Source organism: Siphateles boraxobius, unplaced genomic scaffold (genome assembly GCF_051911475.1).
Source record: "Siphateles boraxobius isolate OS27281-9 unplaced genomic scaffold, OSU_SipBor_1 25, whole genome shotgun sequence".
Lineage (NCBI taxonomy): Eukaryota > Metazoa > Chordata > Actinopteri > Cypriniformes > Leuciscidae > Siphateles > Siphateles boraxobius.
In genome coordinates this window covers 18485018-18502829 of record NW_027508866.1, presented here as the reverse complement: position 1 = coordinate 18502829, position 17812 = coordinate 18485018, and the positions used below count along the sequence as shown (strand labels likewise).

Sequence of the window (17812 nt, the reverse complement as noted above, 5' to 3'; positions counted from 1 at the left end):
AGGGAACTCGAGCTGCGTTGAGACGCGGTGGAAACCCCATACCCACCACACCATAATGACAAATGCCCTTTCTGTGTGAAGTCTTTGCGCACACTTAGAAGCAAGCAACCTAGCCCCAGGAGTGGAGAGGTCTAAGTCATAAAATCTGACAAATGTATGTGGTGAGGACCAGCCTTAGAGGCAGCCATACTCCATGTAGAATGGGCCCGAACAGCCATTGGTGAAGGCTGTCCGGCTGCTTCATAAGCAAGTGAGATAGCCTAAACTACCCACTTGCTCATTACCTGTTTAGATGGAGAGCAACCTTTCTTAGGTGACCCGAAGCAGACAAATGACTGCTCAGATTGACGCCACAGGACAGCTCTGTGAAAGTAAGCATCGAATGCCCGAACGGGACATAACAGATTAAGTTTTTCCTGATCTGGGGTATTAAAAGGTGGAGGATAAAAGGCCTGCAACACTATTGGGCCCGCAACATTAGCAGGGACCTTACGGGTGTAACCCGGCCTAGGGTAAACCAGGTGCAAATTCCAAGCATGAAGGAGCAACCGACAGGACTTGCAAATCTCCAATTCTCTTGATAGAAGAAATAGCTAGTAGAAATACGTTTTTAGAGTGAGGAACCTTTCTGAAACCTCTTCAAAAGGCTCGAAGGGAGCCAAGGCCAGACCCTCAAGTAGAATGGCCAAATCCCAAGCCGGTGCTCTAGAGTGCAGTGCAGGTCTCAACCTCAATGTACCATGGAAAAAACAAATAATAAGAGGATCTCTCCCAAGAGAAGTGCCCTTCAGAGGGGTGTGGTAGGCCGATATAGCCGCCCCATATACCTTTAAAGTAGAAGGAGATAATCCTGCAGAGAAACGGTCTTGCAAGAAATCAAGAACTGTACCAACAGGGCAGTTAACAGGCTCTAAGTGACTTCCACCACACCAGGTGGAGAATAATTTCCATTTCAATGCATATAGTTTTCTCGTGGAAGGCGCTCTGGATTGGAGAATGGTCTCAATGACCTCAGTCGAGAGACCGGATTCTATGAGCCAGGCCCACAGTTTCCACAACTGCGGATGAGGGTGAAATATCGTGCCCCTTGCTTGGGACAACAGGTCCCTCCTGACTGGAATCTCCAGAGGAGAGCCGTCTAGAAGGGACACTAGGTCCGAGAACCATACTCGGGCCGGCCAGTAAGGGGCTACTAATAATAGACGGGCCCCTTCCCGGTGAACCCTCTCCAGAACACCTGGAAGCATGGATATCGGGGGGAATGCGTACAGGTGCAGTCTCTGCCACACCTGCACCATCGCATCCAGTCTGAGAGGAGCTGGGTGCATAAGGGAGAACCACATGGGACAATGGGTTGTATCTGATGATGAGAAAAGGTCGACTTGAGCTTGACCAAATTTCTCCCAAAGGAGCTCCACCACCTCCGGGTGAAGTCTCCACTCCCTGGGCCTCAGCCCCTGTCTCGACAGGATATCCCCTCCCAAATTCAGATGCCCCGGAATATATACTGCCCTGAGTGACAGCGTTTTCCCTTGGGCCAATAGGAGGATCTGATGTGGTGACTTGACCTCAGACCTCCCTGATGGTTGATATAGGAGACCACCGATGTGTTGTCCGAGCGGACAAGCACATGGTGGCCTCTCAGATCTGGCAGGAAATATTTGAGGGCTCGAAATACCACCATCATTTCCAAACAATTTATGTGCCAGGAACATTGATGGTCCTGCCAAAGACCTTTCGCCGAGCGGCCACTAATGACCACCCCCCACCCCGTGAGGGAAGCATCTGTCGATAGCGTGACGCTTTGACAAGAAGCCTCCAGCACTGGACCCTGGGCGAGGAACCAAGGTGTTTTCCACATGACCAAGGCACAAAGTAGTTTTACATTCTTTACGGCTGTGAGAATCGCAGAAATACGTGCAGAAGACAGACGTGCTTGCATTGTTGTCGAATCCCACATTACACCTAGAAAAATGGTCCTCTGAGCTGGGAGGAGTACACTCCTTTTGATGTTGAGCCACAACCCCAACATCTTTATGTGGGACAGAACGACATCTCGATGTTGAACTGCCAAAAGCTCGGACTGAGCTAAAATCAACCAATCGTCGATATAATTTAATACGCGAATGCCCTGGAGTCTCGGAGGAGCTAGAGCTGCATCCATGCATTTTGTAAAGGTGCAGGATGATAAACCTAGGCCGAAGTTGAATGGCTGAATATAGTGTATTAATATAGACCTCATATTATAATCTCAAACAAAAAAGAATACAAGTTAGTTTGCATACAATCGTAAGAGAACGAGAGAAAGGGAAAATCCCGTCTGCTCAGTTCCCTGCGCATATTATACATTGCAGAGGAAACATTTTCTCCCGTTCTTAAGAGGTTCCCTTTCAAGGGATTGCGTCATGAAGCACGTGTATAATCAGTCCAATGGAAAGACGAGACGTCATAGATGACGTCAAAGACCAGGAAGCTATTAAGCACCCCTGAAAACAGATCGCGTCAGCTTCTGTGCCTTCAGCAAGTGCTCTGTGTGATCTGTCTCTGTCTATTTATTGTTGTTTGTCCACAAGCATATTTATTATATTAGACAGGAGTATAATAGCAAACACCTTTGGATCATGTGTTCGTCCCTGCCTTCACTTCCTTACGCCATTCATGTGTTGTTTGTTTGGGAGTGGAGCATGCACGGTCAGCTCTAGTAAATTGGGGCTGACCGTGTTTATTCATAAATTCCCGACATGTAACATTATGCACTATCGAGAGTTTTAGCTCTGCTCTTGTTGGCTTTCTTCTCGAGAGAAAATATTTCCGGGCCAGAAAGACTGCAGTCAACTCTATAAGATTTATGTGAAGTTTGTGATGCTTGGGCTACCGTTTACCAATCTGCCATTACACAGGGTTCCTGCACTGATGAAGAGCCATCACACCCTACCTGTGCGTGAGGTGCCGACAAGGACACAGGTGCCTCACAGCTACCCACAGCTATTATCCTTCTCTCCTAGACCTTTGCGAGGGATGCCACAGAGTCTGTTTGTAAACCTAGATTCTATCTCCTGGAATGAAATCAGCTGGCTTTTTGCATAGTTGATTCTGAATCCCATATTCATGAGATGAGACATGATTATCTCTGTGTCCCCTTCTGTGTGCTCCCGTGAATGAGCACAAATCAGATAACTGTCCAAATAAGCAGATATTCTGAGACCCTTGTGACTCAGCTGTGATAACACTATCTTTATGCACCTGTTGAACACACCGGAGCTAGGCTAAGCCTGAATTGAAGAGTAACAAATTCGTACACTTTTCAAAAGGAAAACCTGAGATACTTCCTGCACGCAGGATAGATGCTTATGTGAAAGTAAGCATCCGTGAGATCCAAACGAGTGAGAGTCCCGACTTAGTGCATCTTAAATTTGTACTTCCATAAGTGTTTGTTTAGAGCACATAGTTCCATATTTATCTTTCTTTGAAATTGAAAATGATGGGAGTAATAGCCCTTCTGAGTTTCCCCCACTGGAACTTGTCTTATAGCTTATAGCTTATTTTTTTGAATTTACTGATGAAGAATTAATAGTACAATTATTTAATCAATACATCCAATGAACAGAAAGCATAATCAATTATCATAATCAATTACAGGAAAAAATAACCTTTTCCAACTAAAGTAAATAAATTACTGGCAGGATAATAGCATAGGTATCGCTAGATCAAGATGTTTAAGTTACTTAGATATTTTTGTGAGTGGCAAACACAGAAACCGTGGATATAATGGTGTAATAAACGAAACTATGATAGACTACACACACAACTAAACTAAGCAAAGATTGTATAAAGAATCAAGAAAGTGAAGAAAGAGAGAGAGAGAAGAAAAGAGAATGGCAAGATTACAATCAGTTACCCACAACCTACGAGAAACATCTGAGAATCAGGGTCACCTTAAAGGGGCACAATAACTTAAAAACACATCGATGTCATGGAATGGGTGAACGGAGACGAGGATACAAAAGCAGGTTGAGGTGATGTTTATTAAATAATACAAACTAAGCAACCCCGAGGGGGGAAACAAGAAAGGCTTCAGGCAAAAACCGGATACACAAGGAAACAGGAAACGTTGACAACGAACCAGCACAGGACTACAAACACAGGGAGGCTAAATAGAGGAACAAACAAAGGAGGGTAACGAGCAGGACAGGTGGGACAAATTAACCAATAATCAGATAACAAGATGGGAAGGGCTAGACAATAGACAGGAGAGCACATGGCACAAGGGAAACACATGACAAGCCATGTGCTCACAATAAACAGAACTAGAACACAAGCACATGACAAACCGGGAAATGTCAGAGCTCTGTCACCCAGTAAGATAAAACCAGACAGAAGTGACAGAACCCTGACAATCCAAAGGCTGCGAATGGGTACTTGCATTGATTTTGGTTGCTGTACAAGTCCAGATGCGGGAGATTGAGATTCTTGATGATTTTGCCAGGAGTGTGCTGAAGTGTTCGTTTGGGTTCTTGGGGTGGTCCACATTGAATCCAAAGATATTAACTTAGTCCAGGTTGAATCCAAAGAAGTTAACTTGAAGATAAGGTTGCCAGAAGAAAAACAGGAAACGTTGTCTCAAAGAGATTATGCCAAGATCTGAACTAATCAGACACTCTTAAAGGTCATATCAGTTCACACCCATTTGCTGAGGTGACCAATCAAAGATGACCGGGAGAAAGTCTTTGTTCTATCTTATTCCCATTTGCATGTTCATGGTGGCATGGAGAATTTGTGCAGTCTTTACACAAAAGTATGGTAAAAAATATTATGATGTAATTTATCATAACAAGTTGTAAACTATTGATTAAGGATTCTTTTGATACCAAGAGGGGATTTGAAGACATTACAGCAGTGATACATCATCTTTGGATATCAACATTTGAAGTTACTCTTACATAACTGAAGAATCTTAATTAGGCTAATAAAACATAGGGACATGCATAAAAAACACAGGAGAAATACTATATTCATTTGGGAAAGTTTGTGGGTAAGAATGGAGTCAATGTCCTTTTGTATGGCTAGTGCCGTCAGGTCTCCTCTGCTGTCTTTGAGGTTTGCAGACACAGTCTCTTGCTGAGATCGTTCAATTGAGCAGATGTGATAACGGTCTTTGAAGAGAACTGGTTTGATGGCTGATGACAGGGGAAGGTTTAATGATGTCTAGAGCATTTTGATTAAGTCCATTCGTTACAGTCTGCTTCCAATACCCGAGCTGTAACTCCATTTGCTACAGATGCTATGATCCCATTGAAAGGAGGAGGGTGTTTTACAGCGAACTGAAGCCTTTAACTCCTGGTTACAGTTGCGCAGAACACTCTCCCCAAGTCTCCTAATAAAGACTCTTTATTAGGAGAGTCTCCTAATAAAGACTCTCCAAGTCTCCCAACCCCAGAGGTTTGAACGATTCCATAGATGGAGTTCTGCTGTCATCTAGTGGACAGATTTATCTCTTTTTTGTCATTGTTATTGTACTGTTTTTGTCTCCCTGCGCCCTCCGCATTTAGCCTGGATGAGATGGATTTTTTGCTTTGATCCCAGAGGCTGAAATTCTTTGTGACAATACACTCTAAAACTTGCGCTTTTTCCCACCTGACCAAATTGACCTTTCGCCGGCCCCTCCCCCAAAACGGCCATTGACCAATCACACATCACAGCAACCGTTACTATGTGAGCAGGTCCGTCAAACATTGACTCCAAGCAAGATGGTGAAGCGGTGCCCACGGCGTTTGTAAATCGGACACTAGATACCCTGAGAGATTGTCTGGAGGAGTTGTGTTCAATCCGTTTCCAAAGCCGAAAACACAACGTGAGCGGTGCCTACAATGGATAAAAACAGTGTGGACGGCCCCACTCCCAGTTACATGTGTTGAACATGGTTAACTCGCGTGCAGCGTGCGTGAGACTGACACTGAGATTTGTCAAAGAAACATGGAGAAAGCAGATCAAGAGGATCCACAAAGGAATTACGTTTTCTAAAGGTTTGTTGTTAACATGATATTTTCGGGGGGAAATGAGCAACAGTCACTAGCAGTGCAGCACCTGTAGGCTAACGTTACAGTTTAGAGGAGTGCAGGTTCGCAACGGGGAAAGCATGAAGCTTGCTTGACAACATCAGTTCATATATCAATATCGTAACGAATATAACCTTAAATAATGTATGATTATCTGCATCTTTCTGTCTCTTATGTATAGTTACTTTATAAACACGAAAATCGCATTCAGCATGACACGCAAGCGGTTGCCGTGGTAATGAACAACCTGCTCATTAAAGAGAATGTATAATCCTGTATCGGAGGCAAATTACTAAATATGCAGCGTGACTTATATATTTCTAACTCCAAACAATTGGCCACTGAACCAGCTTATAAAATCTTCTTCAAGGCTGTGCTGGATGCATTTGAGGGACAGGTCATAGGGTTTCTCAGATTTCGCTTGAGACAGTATAAGCATTAGCCTCGATAGTAGTCATGTCTCCTTCATTGCGTATTTTATATTTTGAATTTATCCCTCCACTGCATACTGTAACCCCTTTTGCCTCGATCTGGAGGATATCGCGGAGGTATTGATCCAAAAAAGGTCACTGACACGCACCGGTATACCTCTTCCCGTCATGGCAATCTGTCACGCTGGTCGTGTTTGACCATTTGTTTGTCGGCCATAGCAACAGTAACAAAGGGGGGCGGGGCTCGGCGAAAGGCTAATTATTTTGGTGTCTGAGTTTTTTGCACTCAAACTTGTGGTATTGCTGTCAGAAATCCACAGAACATTTTGTGTTGAGGGGGAGCTGAACTGGCCTGAACACAATTTAAAACCATTTTTCCATCCAAACTCCAAATCCTTTTTTTGGGTGGGGGAACAGACATGGTGACTATCGGGAGAGGATATCACAGAAAACCCTAGGTGCTATTCGTCCCTCCCATGCAGAGATTCCATCCTAGGTATCCCTCTTCTTTTTGTTGAAGACTTTGCAGCCTCCGCCGCTAATGACTGCTTTCCCCATGGCTTAGCGTTCAAAGCAGCAGGGGGATGAGCCACCTGCTCTGTGTACTGGGGTTTTGCAGTCCTGTACGCATTCAAGAACCTCCTGTTCTGCATCGGAGGAACAGGCTGCGGGAGAACAGAAGGACACAGTGCTCTTTTACACGGCAGACAGATGTCAAATGCCTCGCCTACCTTTTACTGAAGTTTGCACCACTGTCTCTTTGCTGCCATGGCCTGGGACGAACAACCCACTTGCAACCCGGGAGCATCGAGAGAGTCAAATTTCTACCATCCCCAATGTTTGAGAGATTAAGCCAAAGCCACCCTTCGCCTGCAACAGCAAGAGCCATAGTACAGCCGCATGCAGCGTTGCACCGCACCACACGTTGTGCATAGATGAGGTTTTTTATGTTACAGATCTCCTCCCAGACCGCCAAGTTTGGATTGCAAGCGGATTGCTGACTGCCCAGCTCCTCGAAAAACTTGGCTTGATAGGCCATCAACAATGAAGTCACGTTAAGTGCCCGCTCTGCCAATGCTGATTATTAATATATTTTCTGGTACATGGAAGTGGTGAAGCGTCCCATTTTCCTAAGGAGGGAGGGACTGGCAGATGAGGGTGTGGTCCGCCTGTTTGGATGTAGGTGGTGAGCCACTGACTGTTCAACTTTAGGAGGGTTAGAGACAATCAAAAAATGTAAAACATCCTATAAATTTACTATCAGCAGACCAAAATTGCCCCAGGATAAGAAATCCTCTCCTTTACTTTTATTTTCCATCCGTTGAAAATGACAAGTAAATGCCTACTCTGTGAGCGCTTCACAAGTTATGTTTGTTTATACAATCTGGACACTCAGTACTGACTTGGTGACTGCCTGTTTTACGCATTTTATTGTACAGGTAAGTTAATTTGCATTCTAAACTAATGTGCTGCTATATTGTAGCACACAAACACGCATACAGCCAGTATCTTGCACATCATTTGCAGATCGCAGGCACACAGAAAAATTCAGGAGCAGTTATCTTTTTGTTTAAATCATCTGGATACTCAGTACTGATCCTTTGAATGCACGTTTTAAAGAGTGTAATGTACAGGTATAGTAGGTTTATCGTCATTCTAAACTAATGCACTGGTACACTGTGATACACACACTCATACAGACGGCGCACAAGCCCCGAGGCACGTTCTGATTGTGTCTCTTCTTGTGCTTAAACAGACTTATACACCTTACCAATTTGAACATTCAAGCGATTTTACGTAAATCATTCAAGCATAAGAAGACATGAGATCATAAGAGATCCGAGTTTGAGACCCGGTTCAGTCTTTATTAAACCAACATCAAAGTTTTTTCACAAACTTCAGCCTTGTTACTGATATGGCATGATAATGACCCTAACTGCCCATCGATTGAAGGAAATCTTTTGTGGGTCCATAATGCTATGATGCCCGATGCGACACAATTCATTACAGCTGATATGCTTTTCTCATGCAGTATTTATGGAGCAATCATGCTTTGGTCCATGATATAAAGTTATCACTTTATAAACTTTACGAAAGTTTGAAGCTTTTTATTTGTTATTACAGAGTTCATTGTTCCAATCGTTATTATTTGAGTTACACCTCAGGTTGTGCACAAGAAGCAGTTTTATTTGCTTGTCATCATGTTGATTGTATTGCCAGATATAGTCAAACAATAGACAGAGTTAATAAATTCGGAAGCAAGACGCTTCACATACAGTTCTTTGCTAATGACTTTTGTAACCATTTTTGCATGCAAAAAGGTAGCAGATCATTTAGATATGGATTTCTTTTGAGTTTACCCCTCACACTGAATATCAAATATTTTTAAATAATACATATAATATGAAGCAAAACTAAAGTATCTTAAACTTTTTTCAGATTGGAGCCTCTCTCTTTGCAAGTAACATTGGAAGTGGGCATTTTGTGGGACTAGCAGGAAGTGGAGCAGCTGCTGGTATCGCCATTGGAGGCTTTGAGTGGAATGTATGTTTAAAAAAGACTAATAATTACATTTATGATATTTAATAATTATGATGTTTCATAAAATATGTTTTATCCTACTATCTATGACTAAATGGATCATTAAAAAATAATTATAAGTTTTATAAGTATTTTACATATATATAGCCTATTGAACTATATTATTGCAATTTTTATAAATAAAATTTTATTAATACTTAAGGAATAATAAAAATATCAGATATGCAGAACTGATTTTTAATTATTATTTTATATCTGTCTTTCAACGCAATAAAAACAAATGTATAGCCTAATTATTAATTAGAAGTATACTATGCATTATTATTATTATTGTTGTTGTTGTTGTTGTCTTTGTTGTTGTTGTTATGGATAAGATATTAATAATATAATAAGGAACCAATTAAACATTAATGTTATTTTAATATTTATATATTGTTATAGTATTTATTAATATTTTAAATTAGCTTTTATTTGTACATTTTCATGTTTCATTTGAATTTAATTTTAAATTTAGTCATTAAGTTATTTATTTTTGTAATTTTTTTATATTCCTGTTTAGCTATAATTTATTTTTATTTCAGTTAAAGTTTTAGTGATTTAAGTACTTCATTTAAACTTATTTTATTTCAGTTAGTTTCCAAGGCAATATTTCTAAATTCTAATATAATTCTAATTAAGTTTGTAGTTTTTATTTTATTTCAGCTTAATTTAAATAAATGAAAACACTTCACAATAAGGTCTCATTTGTTAACATTAGTCAATGCATTAGTTAACATGAACTAACTATGAGCAATATATTTTTTACAGCATTTATTAATCTTTGTTAAGTTTAGTTTGTTCATTAGTCAATGTTAGTTTACATTGCAAAACTAATGTTAACAGTTACAACTTTTGATTTTAAAAATGCATTAGTCAATTAGCAAACACCATCGCACACATGCAGGTGATAAGTGCGTGGGGAAAAAGACCAAATAAGTTGGTCAAAAAATCTGCAAGCCTGATGAAGGTCGTGAGACTGAAACGTTGCTAATACAATTTTGATACTCATTTGCAAGTACTGATAGTGTGCGGGAGTTCCTTGTTTTATGTAAAAATGTATTAGTAAAAGTAGAAATTAACAACTTTATTTAATTAGCATTTATTAACATTAATAAATGCAGTAGTATTTTTCATTGTTAGTTTGTTAACTAATGTGTAAACTAATGTTAAGAAATGAAACCCTATTGTAAAGTGTTACCCTTTTATTTTTAGTAAACAATTACAACACTGATGGGATTATGTGTAGAAAATATCAAATCAAATATCTGTAATTACAATCTCTTTTTAATTTTCCCCTCTCAGGCACTTGTTGTTGTGATTTTTCTGGGATGGCTCTTCGTGCCAATCTACATAAAGGCTGGGGTATGCTTACATTTCTTCCTCTCCAACCAGCATTACAGAACAAATCTTTCAAATATTGCTTACTTACATAACATGACTGTGTACTTTATCTCTGTGGTATAATTTTTATGGTCCTTTGTTGGCGTTATCTGCAGGTCGTGACTATGCCGGAGTACCTAAAGAAACGCTTTGGTGGGCAGCGTATCCGTATCTATCTCTCTGTGCTGTCCCTGTTTCTCTACGTTTTCACCAAAATCTCCGTGAGTCCAAAATCTGTCTCAGCCCTTACAGAAAAGTACAGGTATAAAATGGTAATAACATGGTACTTTGAGAGGTAGTTGTCATGCAATACTTCTAGAAAACTTTAACATACTATCAGTGGTGTAACATGCTACACCCAATCGAAAACTATTTTAAAAGCATTTTGACATTTCGTTAATTGTTATGAATGCAGATTTTTTTTTTTACAATGAGAGACTACATGCACACATCAAGTACAAGAACATTTTAAATAAACTACTTAAGGCGTAAAATAAATTGTAACCAGTTTGTGTATCAGTTAAAAGACCAAAAATATACACTTTCCCTTATGCTTTTATGACTTAGAAGTTTTACCATACATTTGCTTTTTCCCCTTATGTGTATATTGACAATAATTAACTGAAAAATGAGTTGGAACTTGCCAAAATTTTTACAATACGGTGCTGTCTTTCCAGCCTCTGTATTTAGTTTGCTGATAATCTTACATCTTACATCTTCATTAACACAGGTTATAGTCTGAATGGCGGTGATTTCCTTGTAGAAATATATTTTATTGGCATGTGAATTCAGACTAAAATGGGTTTAGATTATAAAGATAAAGACTTTGTTTTGAAACGGACAGTTCAAACTATTTTTCTCCCTTTTCCATTTCTCAGGGGGACATGTTTGCAGGGGGCATTTTCATTAACCAGGCTCTGGGACTGAACATTTACCTGGCTGTGATTATTCTACTGCTGATTACAGCTCTTTATACAGTAACAGGTCTGTTGACGTAAATTCTGCAAACTTGCACTGTATTGTATTTATATATATATATATATATATATATATATATATATATATATATATATATATATATATATATAAGCATGTGTGCTTATATATATGGTATTTAACGCATACAGTATATTTGAATTATACTCAAATTCCATGCATTACATTTTTTTAAAATCATTTTAAGAGATACAAAAAAAAAATTATATGGTCCTTGAAGTTTATACTACAACAGAGAGTAAAGTCCAAGGTTGTAGGACCATGTGGTGGGATGCTTATTGTAGCGTGATATGTATGTGTTATGAGAAATTGTCCATTCTAACAATAGATGATAAGCCTGCAGTGCAAGGCAAGCTGCATAGTGACTTTAAACTTTTGTCAACCCCATGGTCTGTTGTGTAATAGGTTTATCTCAGGAACAAACCAGCCCACCAATAAACTATAAGAAATCAGACATCATCCTGCCAGCTGTAAACATTTACATGAGCTGTGGCTGTGAGTGTTTGTATGCTCCTGCGGCTGCTAAACTGCTGTTGTTGAAGCTTTAGAGAAATAATTTTTTTTGAAACATTTATCAGCCAAACCAAAGACATGTGGTTCGACCAACATGTAAAAATGTGCATTAACCCTGTGGGGTCTGAGGTGTTTTCTGGGCTCTGCCAGTGTTCTGACATGCTCTGACATTGTGCTTATTTCTGTTACTTGTAACATTTTCATGGCTAAAGTCTGATTGCACTCTATTCAGCACAAACTCTTCTACAATAATATGTGAGCAGTATGTATGTAAACGTTTTTAGTTTTGAGAAAATGGCTTTTTGATTATTTGGATTTATTTACAACACAACATAATCCAAAGATACATAACAAAGGACAAAAAGGCACATTATTGAGCACACTGATCTAAACAGAGAGACATGAACAGTCACACACCTTTGTGTCATTCCTGAAACAGTTCCTGTTCAACATATCTGTCATTTCCAAGGTTTTTGCTTTTTCATTTTACCATGTTCATGTACAGAGACTTGTGTGACAGTTTAAGTCGGCAGGACTCATCAGTGGCATCTGGTCTCTGTAAAAATAAACAAAACAAAAACTGTGAACATGCTGATATCAGGAGCAGCTGCACGATTTGGGAAAGAAAATCTAATTGTGACATTTAGACACTATCACTTTATCGCACTATCACTGCTGGCCTGTGTCCGCAGTGCATCCTGGTGCCATAGCCTCTGTTGGTAATAGATGTGATGCACTAGGAATCTTTTTTCATCAGACCAGGCCACTTTTCTTCCAATCATCCACGTCCAATCCCGATGATCTTGGGCCCATTTCATGTGTTGTCGGCGATGTCGCGCAGTTGGCATGGGGACCTGGCTGGGTCGTCGCCTACGCAGGCCCATATGCAGAGGCTGTGATGAACTGTGTGCACATTGCCCTGGTCACCTCTGTTGTAGCTGCTGGTGATTTGTCGCACTGTGGAACAATGCACAACAGTCTCCGCTCCCCTCTGGCATCAATGAGCCGCAGACGACACATGGCTGGATGACTGTTCATCGTTTGGCCATTCATGCACCACTTTTTTCATATGTACTCACTACAGCAGCATGTGAACAACCCACAAGGCACGCCGTTTCCGAGATCGAAGTTCAGAGGCGCCGTGCCATCAAAATTTGTCCTTTCTCTGAAACAATAAAACTACATATAGCCTACACACAGCTTAAAACAAAACATGAATGAAACGTAAATGGTCTCCATTGTATGCATGTCAAACATTATCATCATCATTTGAATGCGTGGTGACATGACATGACATGCAGTACACTGTAAAAAAAAATCCTGTAAAAAAACGGCAAATCTCTGGCAGCAAAGTTTCCAGACGGTTTCCGTTAAATTACAGCAAATAACCGTTTCACAAAATTACATGGAAAAACCGTAAAAATACAGAATTTACTTTACAGTCAAAATTGATTAAATTACAGTATATTACTGTTGATAATGGCTTATTAAACCGTGGAAAAACGGATAAATGATGTCAAATTACATTAAAAAGACATTTAACTTTCAGGTTAAACTGTAAATTTAGGGTTTTATAAAGTTATTTTATATAATAATGCTGTCTATCTACAGTAATTATCTTTTAATATATAGTTTTTCTGTGTTAAATAACAATGAAATGATGTATAAAAATGCATAAATTAAAATACAAATGTTTGTAAATTTAGTTTTATTTTTTATTTGTACAGATCCAATTTCACAACTTTGACCAATCTCTATTTAAGTACTTAATAATAGCAAATTTACAGTCACTTTCTGTTGATTAACTAAATGTATGAGTACAGAATACCTGCACATTTACAGTATTAGTAACTGAACAAACACTGAACATCAAGATAAGTGATTAATTGGAAATAGAAGCTTAGTATATCATTTAGAACATGTAAAATTATCCACATTAAAAGGCAATTGCTGTATACCTTTATAGTCTAATATAACTTTTTTTAAACATTTACAATTACATTTAATCCAAAGTGATTTACCAATTAAGATAACGATAGAAGCAACAAGTGCAGAGACAAGTCCCAGTTAGTCTAGCACAGTACACATAGCAAGTTTTTTTTTTTTTTAAACAAAGATTTAGTATTATTGGGGCAAGTGTTTATGAAAAAGGTGGATCTTTAGCAGTTTCTTGAAAATGTGTTGAGTTGCGCCAGTCATTCTACCAGCTGGAAACAGTCCAGGTAAAGGTCATTGAAGAAAGTGTTTTTGTGTCTCTTTGGGATGATGGCACCAAAAGGCGCCGTTTATTTGCAGAACACAAGCTTCTGGAGGACACATAGATCTAAAGTTTATGTATAGGGCAACCATTAAAGAGCACTCTTGCTGCAGCATCTGGATCAGTTGCAGAGGTTTGACTGATGCTGGAAGGCCTGTCCAGAGAGAATTACAATATCCAGTCTGGATAGAGCAAGAGCTTAGACCAGGAGTTGTGTAGCTCCGATAGGAAGGGCCTGATCCTCCTAATGGTGTAAGGCAAATCAGCAGGATCACAGCAAGTATGGTTTGACTGAAACCATAAAGCAGTTCTGTCCTGGCAAGGTTGAGTTGAAGGTGAAGGTCATTCATCCAGCAAGAATGTTCCATCAGCTCATCTGGCTGGAATGAAAGGTAGAGATGTGTGTCATTAAGATAGCAGTGATAGGAAAAAACATGTTTCTAAATCTAACCGACAGAGCCTAGTTACAAAAAATTGTAGCAAAACCAAACCTTGTGCACACTTTTAGTCCAATCACATGAAATCAGAAGACTCGTCATTACTATTTTTTTAAAGTTAATTCTTCCCATACCTTGTTTGCCATGATCATCTGCTTTCCACAGGACCTGAAATCACAAAAAAATAAGTTATTTTAAAACTCAGTATTACACATGTCAGAATGTGTTGCATTGGGACAGTGCAAAAACTCAACTGACTATGATCTGGAAGCTGAGCAGGAAAGGTTACCAGTATGTTTTGAGCTGATTTTAGCTACATATAAATTAAAAATGAATATGATTTACCGTGACCTAGCTGCATCAGTTACACATAGGGGTTCATTATGTTATACTCATACTCTAGTCTTCGCTGTATTATTAACAAGTAACGTTACAGAACTGAATTCGATTTCTTAACATTCTTAACAAAAAAGGTAGGTCCATTTTTAGTAAAACTGTGGTTATTAAATTGGTAATAAATCTGCCAAAAACGTGGTTACTACAATTTTACTATAATAAAATCAAGGATGTTTTTTTAAGACAAGAGTTTCAGCTTCCAGACAGGGTTTCAAAATGTCCCGCCGTTTAAGAGATTGATTGACTGACTATCATAACGAAGATTTTATACAAAATTGGACGGATTTTGATACGCATAACAAGTCTACTAAAGCTTGTTTTAGGTCTTTAGAGATGTTCAACTGATCTAAACAGATGGCAAATTGAAAGGCATGCTGCAGTGTTTTGCCCTCCACTTCTCGGCAACAGTTATGACTGAACATTTATGAATGCTAATGTTACCTTGGAAACTGTCAATTAACACAAATGTAATATAAAATATCGTTTACATATTATAGTATGAGACTCTTACCTCAGCCGGTGATCGGTTGCTTGGCATGATGATGTCCGCTGTGACGATCCAGGCTCACTGAAAAAGGGCGCGTTATTTCCGAACGGACACACGGACTGTAACGTTAACATAACTCATGTGTTCAGTGCTCCTGCTTACGGCTGCTCCTGACGAATACGATTATAGCTTTGAACCACTGTGATCGCAAACAATCCACTTCACAACCGTAGACTAAATTCAAATCTCCCGCTTGCCCTTGACACAGGTCCAAACAGCTAACCGTTGTGGTGGGCGGGACTAAGCAACGGAAAAGTATTGGCGGATAATTTGAATCTGCGTCATTGCGCGCGCGCGAGCACACACACACACACACACACACACACAGTCGCACGCACACAAAGCCACGCAATGTGTGCAGCAACGCAGATTTGGAAAAATATTCATAAAACACATAACATGAAATTAGGGGAGAATAATACAAATGATTATCAAAATGAGCACATTTGCAAGACAAAATTAAAATACGGTCTGAAAGATTTGCAAGACTTTATTGCAATACAACTATAAAGATTTTATATTTGCAAGACAAAATTTAAAAGACTGTTTGTATACCTACTGTATACAAATACAATTAGCTTAATGATCTTCAAGGACAACATGTTAAATGACTGCTGATTTCTGCGGTTATACCTTCTTTTCTTTGTTTTCTAATTTCACAGAAATAATCTGTAAAATATTACTGAATATTTAATGTAAAATTACACATAACCCAGTAAAAATACAGACAATTTCCTTTAAAAAACGGTAAAATTGATGTAAAACCAAAATACAAACAATTACCTGTAAATATAATAGTGGACCTTTAAATTACAGCAAAAATCTGTAAATTACCAGGTATTCACTGTATAATGGAAAAACGGCAAAATTCTGTAAAAAAATACAGGGCGTTACCTGTAAATTAACTTTTTTTTTTTACAGTGTACAGGTATAAACACTGAGGTGACCGTTTTTTTTTTAACATCCACATATAAAACTACAAGAGACAAAAATATTATATATTTTCTATTATATATTTTCTATTTATATACAACATCTCTCAACAGCAATAACATTGTTGTGGTTTCTATGAGTTTATGAATCTAAAATCTTAACGTTTTATGGTACGGACATGAATAATAATTGTAAAATAAGAATCCATCAATACCTAAAATAAATGTTGATGTTCACAGGTGGACTAAATAGCTGTTAATAAACTATTGCTTTAACGGATCTCTAACTTATTTCACTTAAGCAAATATTGAAAAGAACCGATCCACTTTCCTCTGTGTGCCATGCTTTCTTATTTTGAGATTTTATTGGTGGTAGTCAAACAAGAATATGGTCTATTACCGCTACCGACTGGTATGAAGTGTGGATCAGAATGACATATTTTCCCTCCCTTTTTATATTCTCTCCCACAAATTAGTTATTTTAAGATACTGAAAAAGATTGATTTTTGAGTTATTTTCTAGAAATCTCCTAGATCTCCTAGTATATTATCCATTTTTATCTTTGCTAGATTTTTTTATTAAAATCCTTCTTTCATTCTCATATTTCTGACAATATATTTTTGACAGCATTTGTTCCGTTTTTCCTTGCCCACAAAATTCACATCTTTCCATATTATGTTCACTCATTTTGTAAAGTGTACTGTTAAGTCTTGTATGTCCAAATCTTATCCTGATATTATTATTATTATCTCATCTCTCGTTTTTTCCTGCACTTCTCATCTCTCCTACTTTCCTTTGTATTCTTCAAAACCTTTCACCTTTTTCTCCTTATTCCCATTGTTTTTGCAACCTTGGCTTCAACCTTTTTTAAATAATACTCTTCATTTCATTCTGACTTAGACTAACTGATAAATTGATATCATTGTTTTTTATGGCTTCTTTTGCTGCCTTATCTGCTATTTCGTTTCCTTGGATACCAATATGTGCGGTACCCATACAAATAGTACGTTTGCTGCATTTCTATTCAAATATCCGGAGAAACTAGCCAGTGATGAACTTGAGTCAGAACAAGTAATTAAAATAATTGGGGTGGGGGCTGGTCTGTATGACTGACCCGGGTGGGAGGAGAGCACTGCTAGGAAAGTCTAAAAAATACACACTTACAAACCCAAGGCCATATGAATTATGGCTTGCACATTCAGATTTAAGGATAAATTCGTACATTTTAAACATTCCAAAATTTTGTATATCTATGAATTGTGCTTTGCATTTGTGAAATGTATATGT

At 38.6% G+C, this 17812-nt stretch overlaps 1 protein-coding gene across 1 annotated transcript in view; it reads left to right on the top strand.

Annotated features, from left to right (window-relative positions):
• LOC143750151 (sodium/glucose cotransporter 1-like) overlaps nucleotides 1-17812 on the top strand; it is a 63485-nt gene that overhangs the window by 21016 nt on the left and 24657 nt on the right. The window contains exons 3-6 of the mRNA XM_077243031.1: nucleotides 8927-9031; nucleotides 10370-10429; nucleotides 10564-10668; nucleotides 11326-11431. Coding sequence (XP_077099146.1) covers nucleotides 8927-9031; nucleotides 10370-10429; nucleotides 10564-10668; nucleotides 11326-11431 — 376 coding nt within the window. The remainder of the gene's footprint in view (nucleotides 1-8926; nucleotides 9032-10369; nucleotides 10430-10563; nucleotides 10669-11325; nucleotides 11432-17812) is intronic.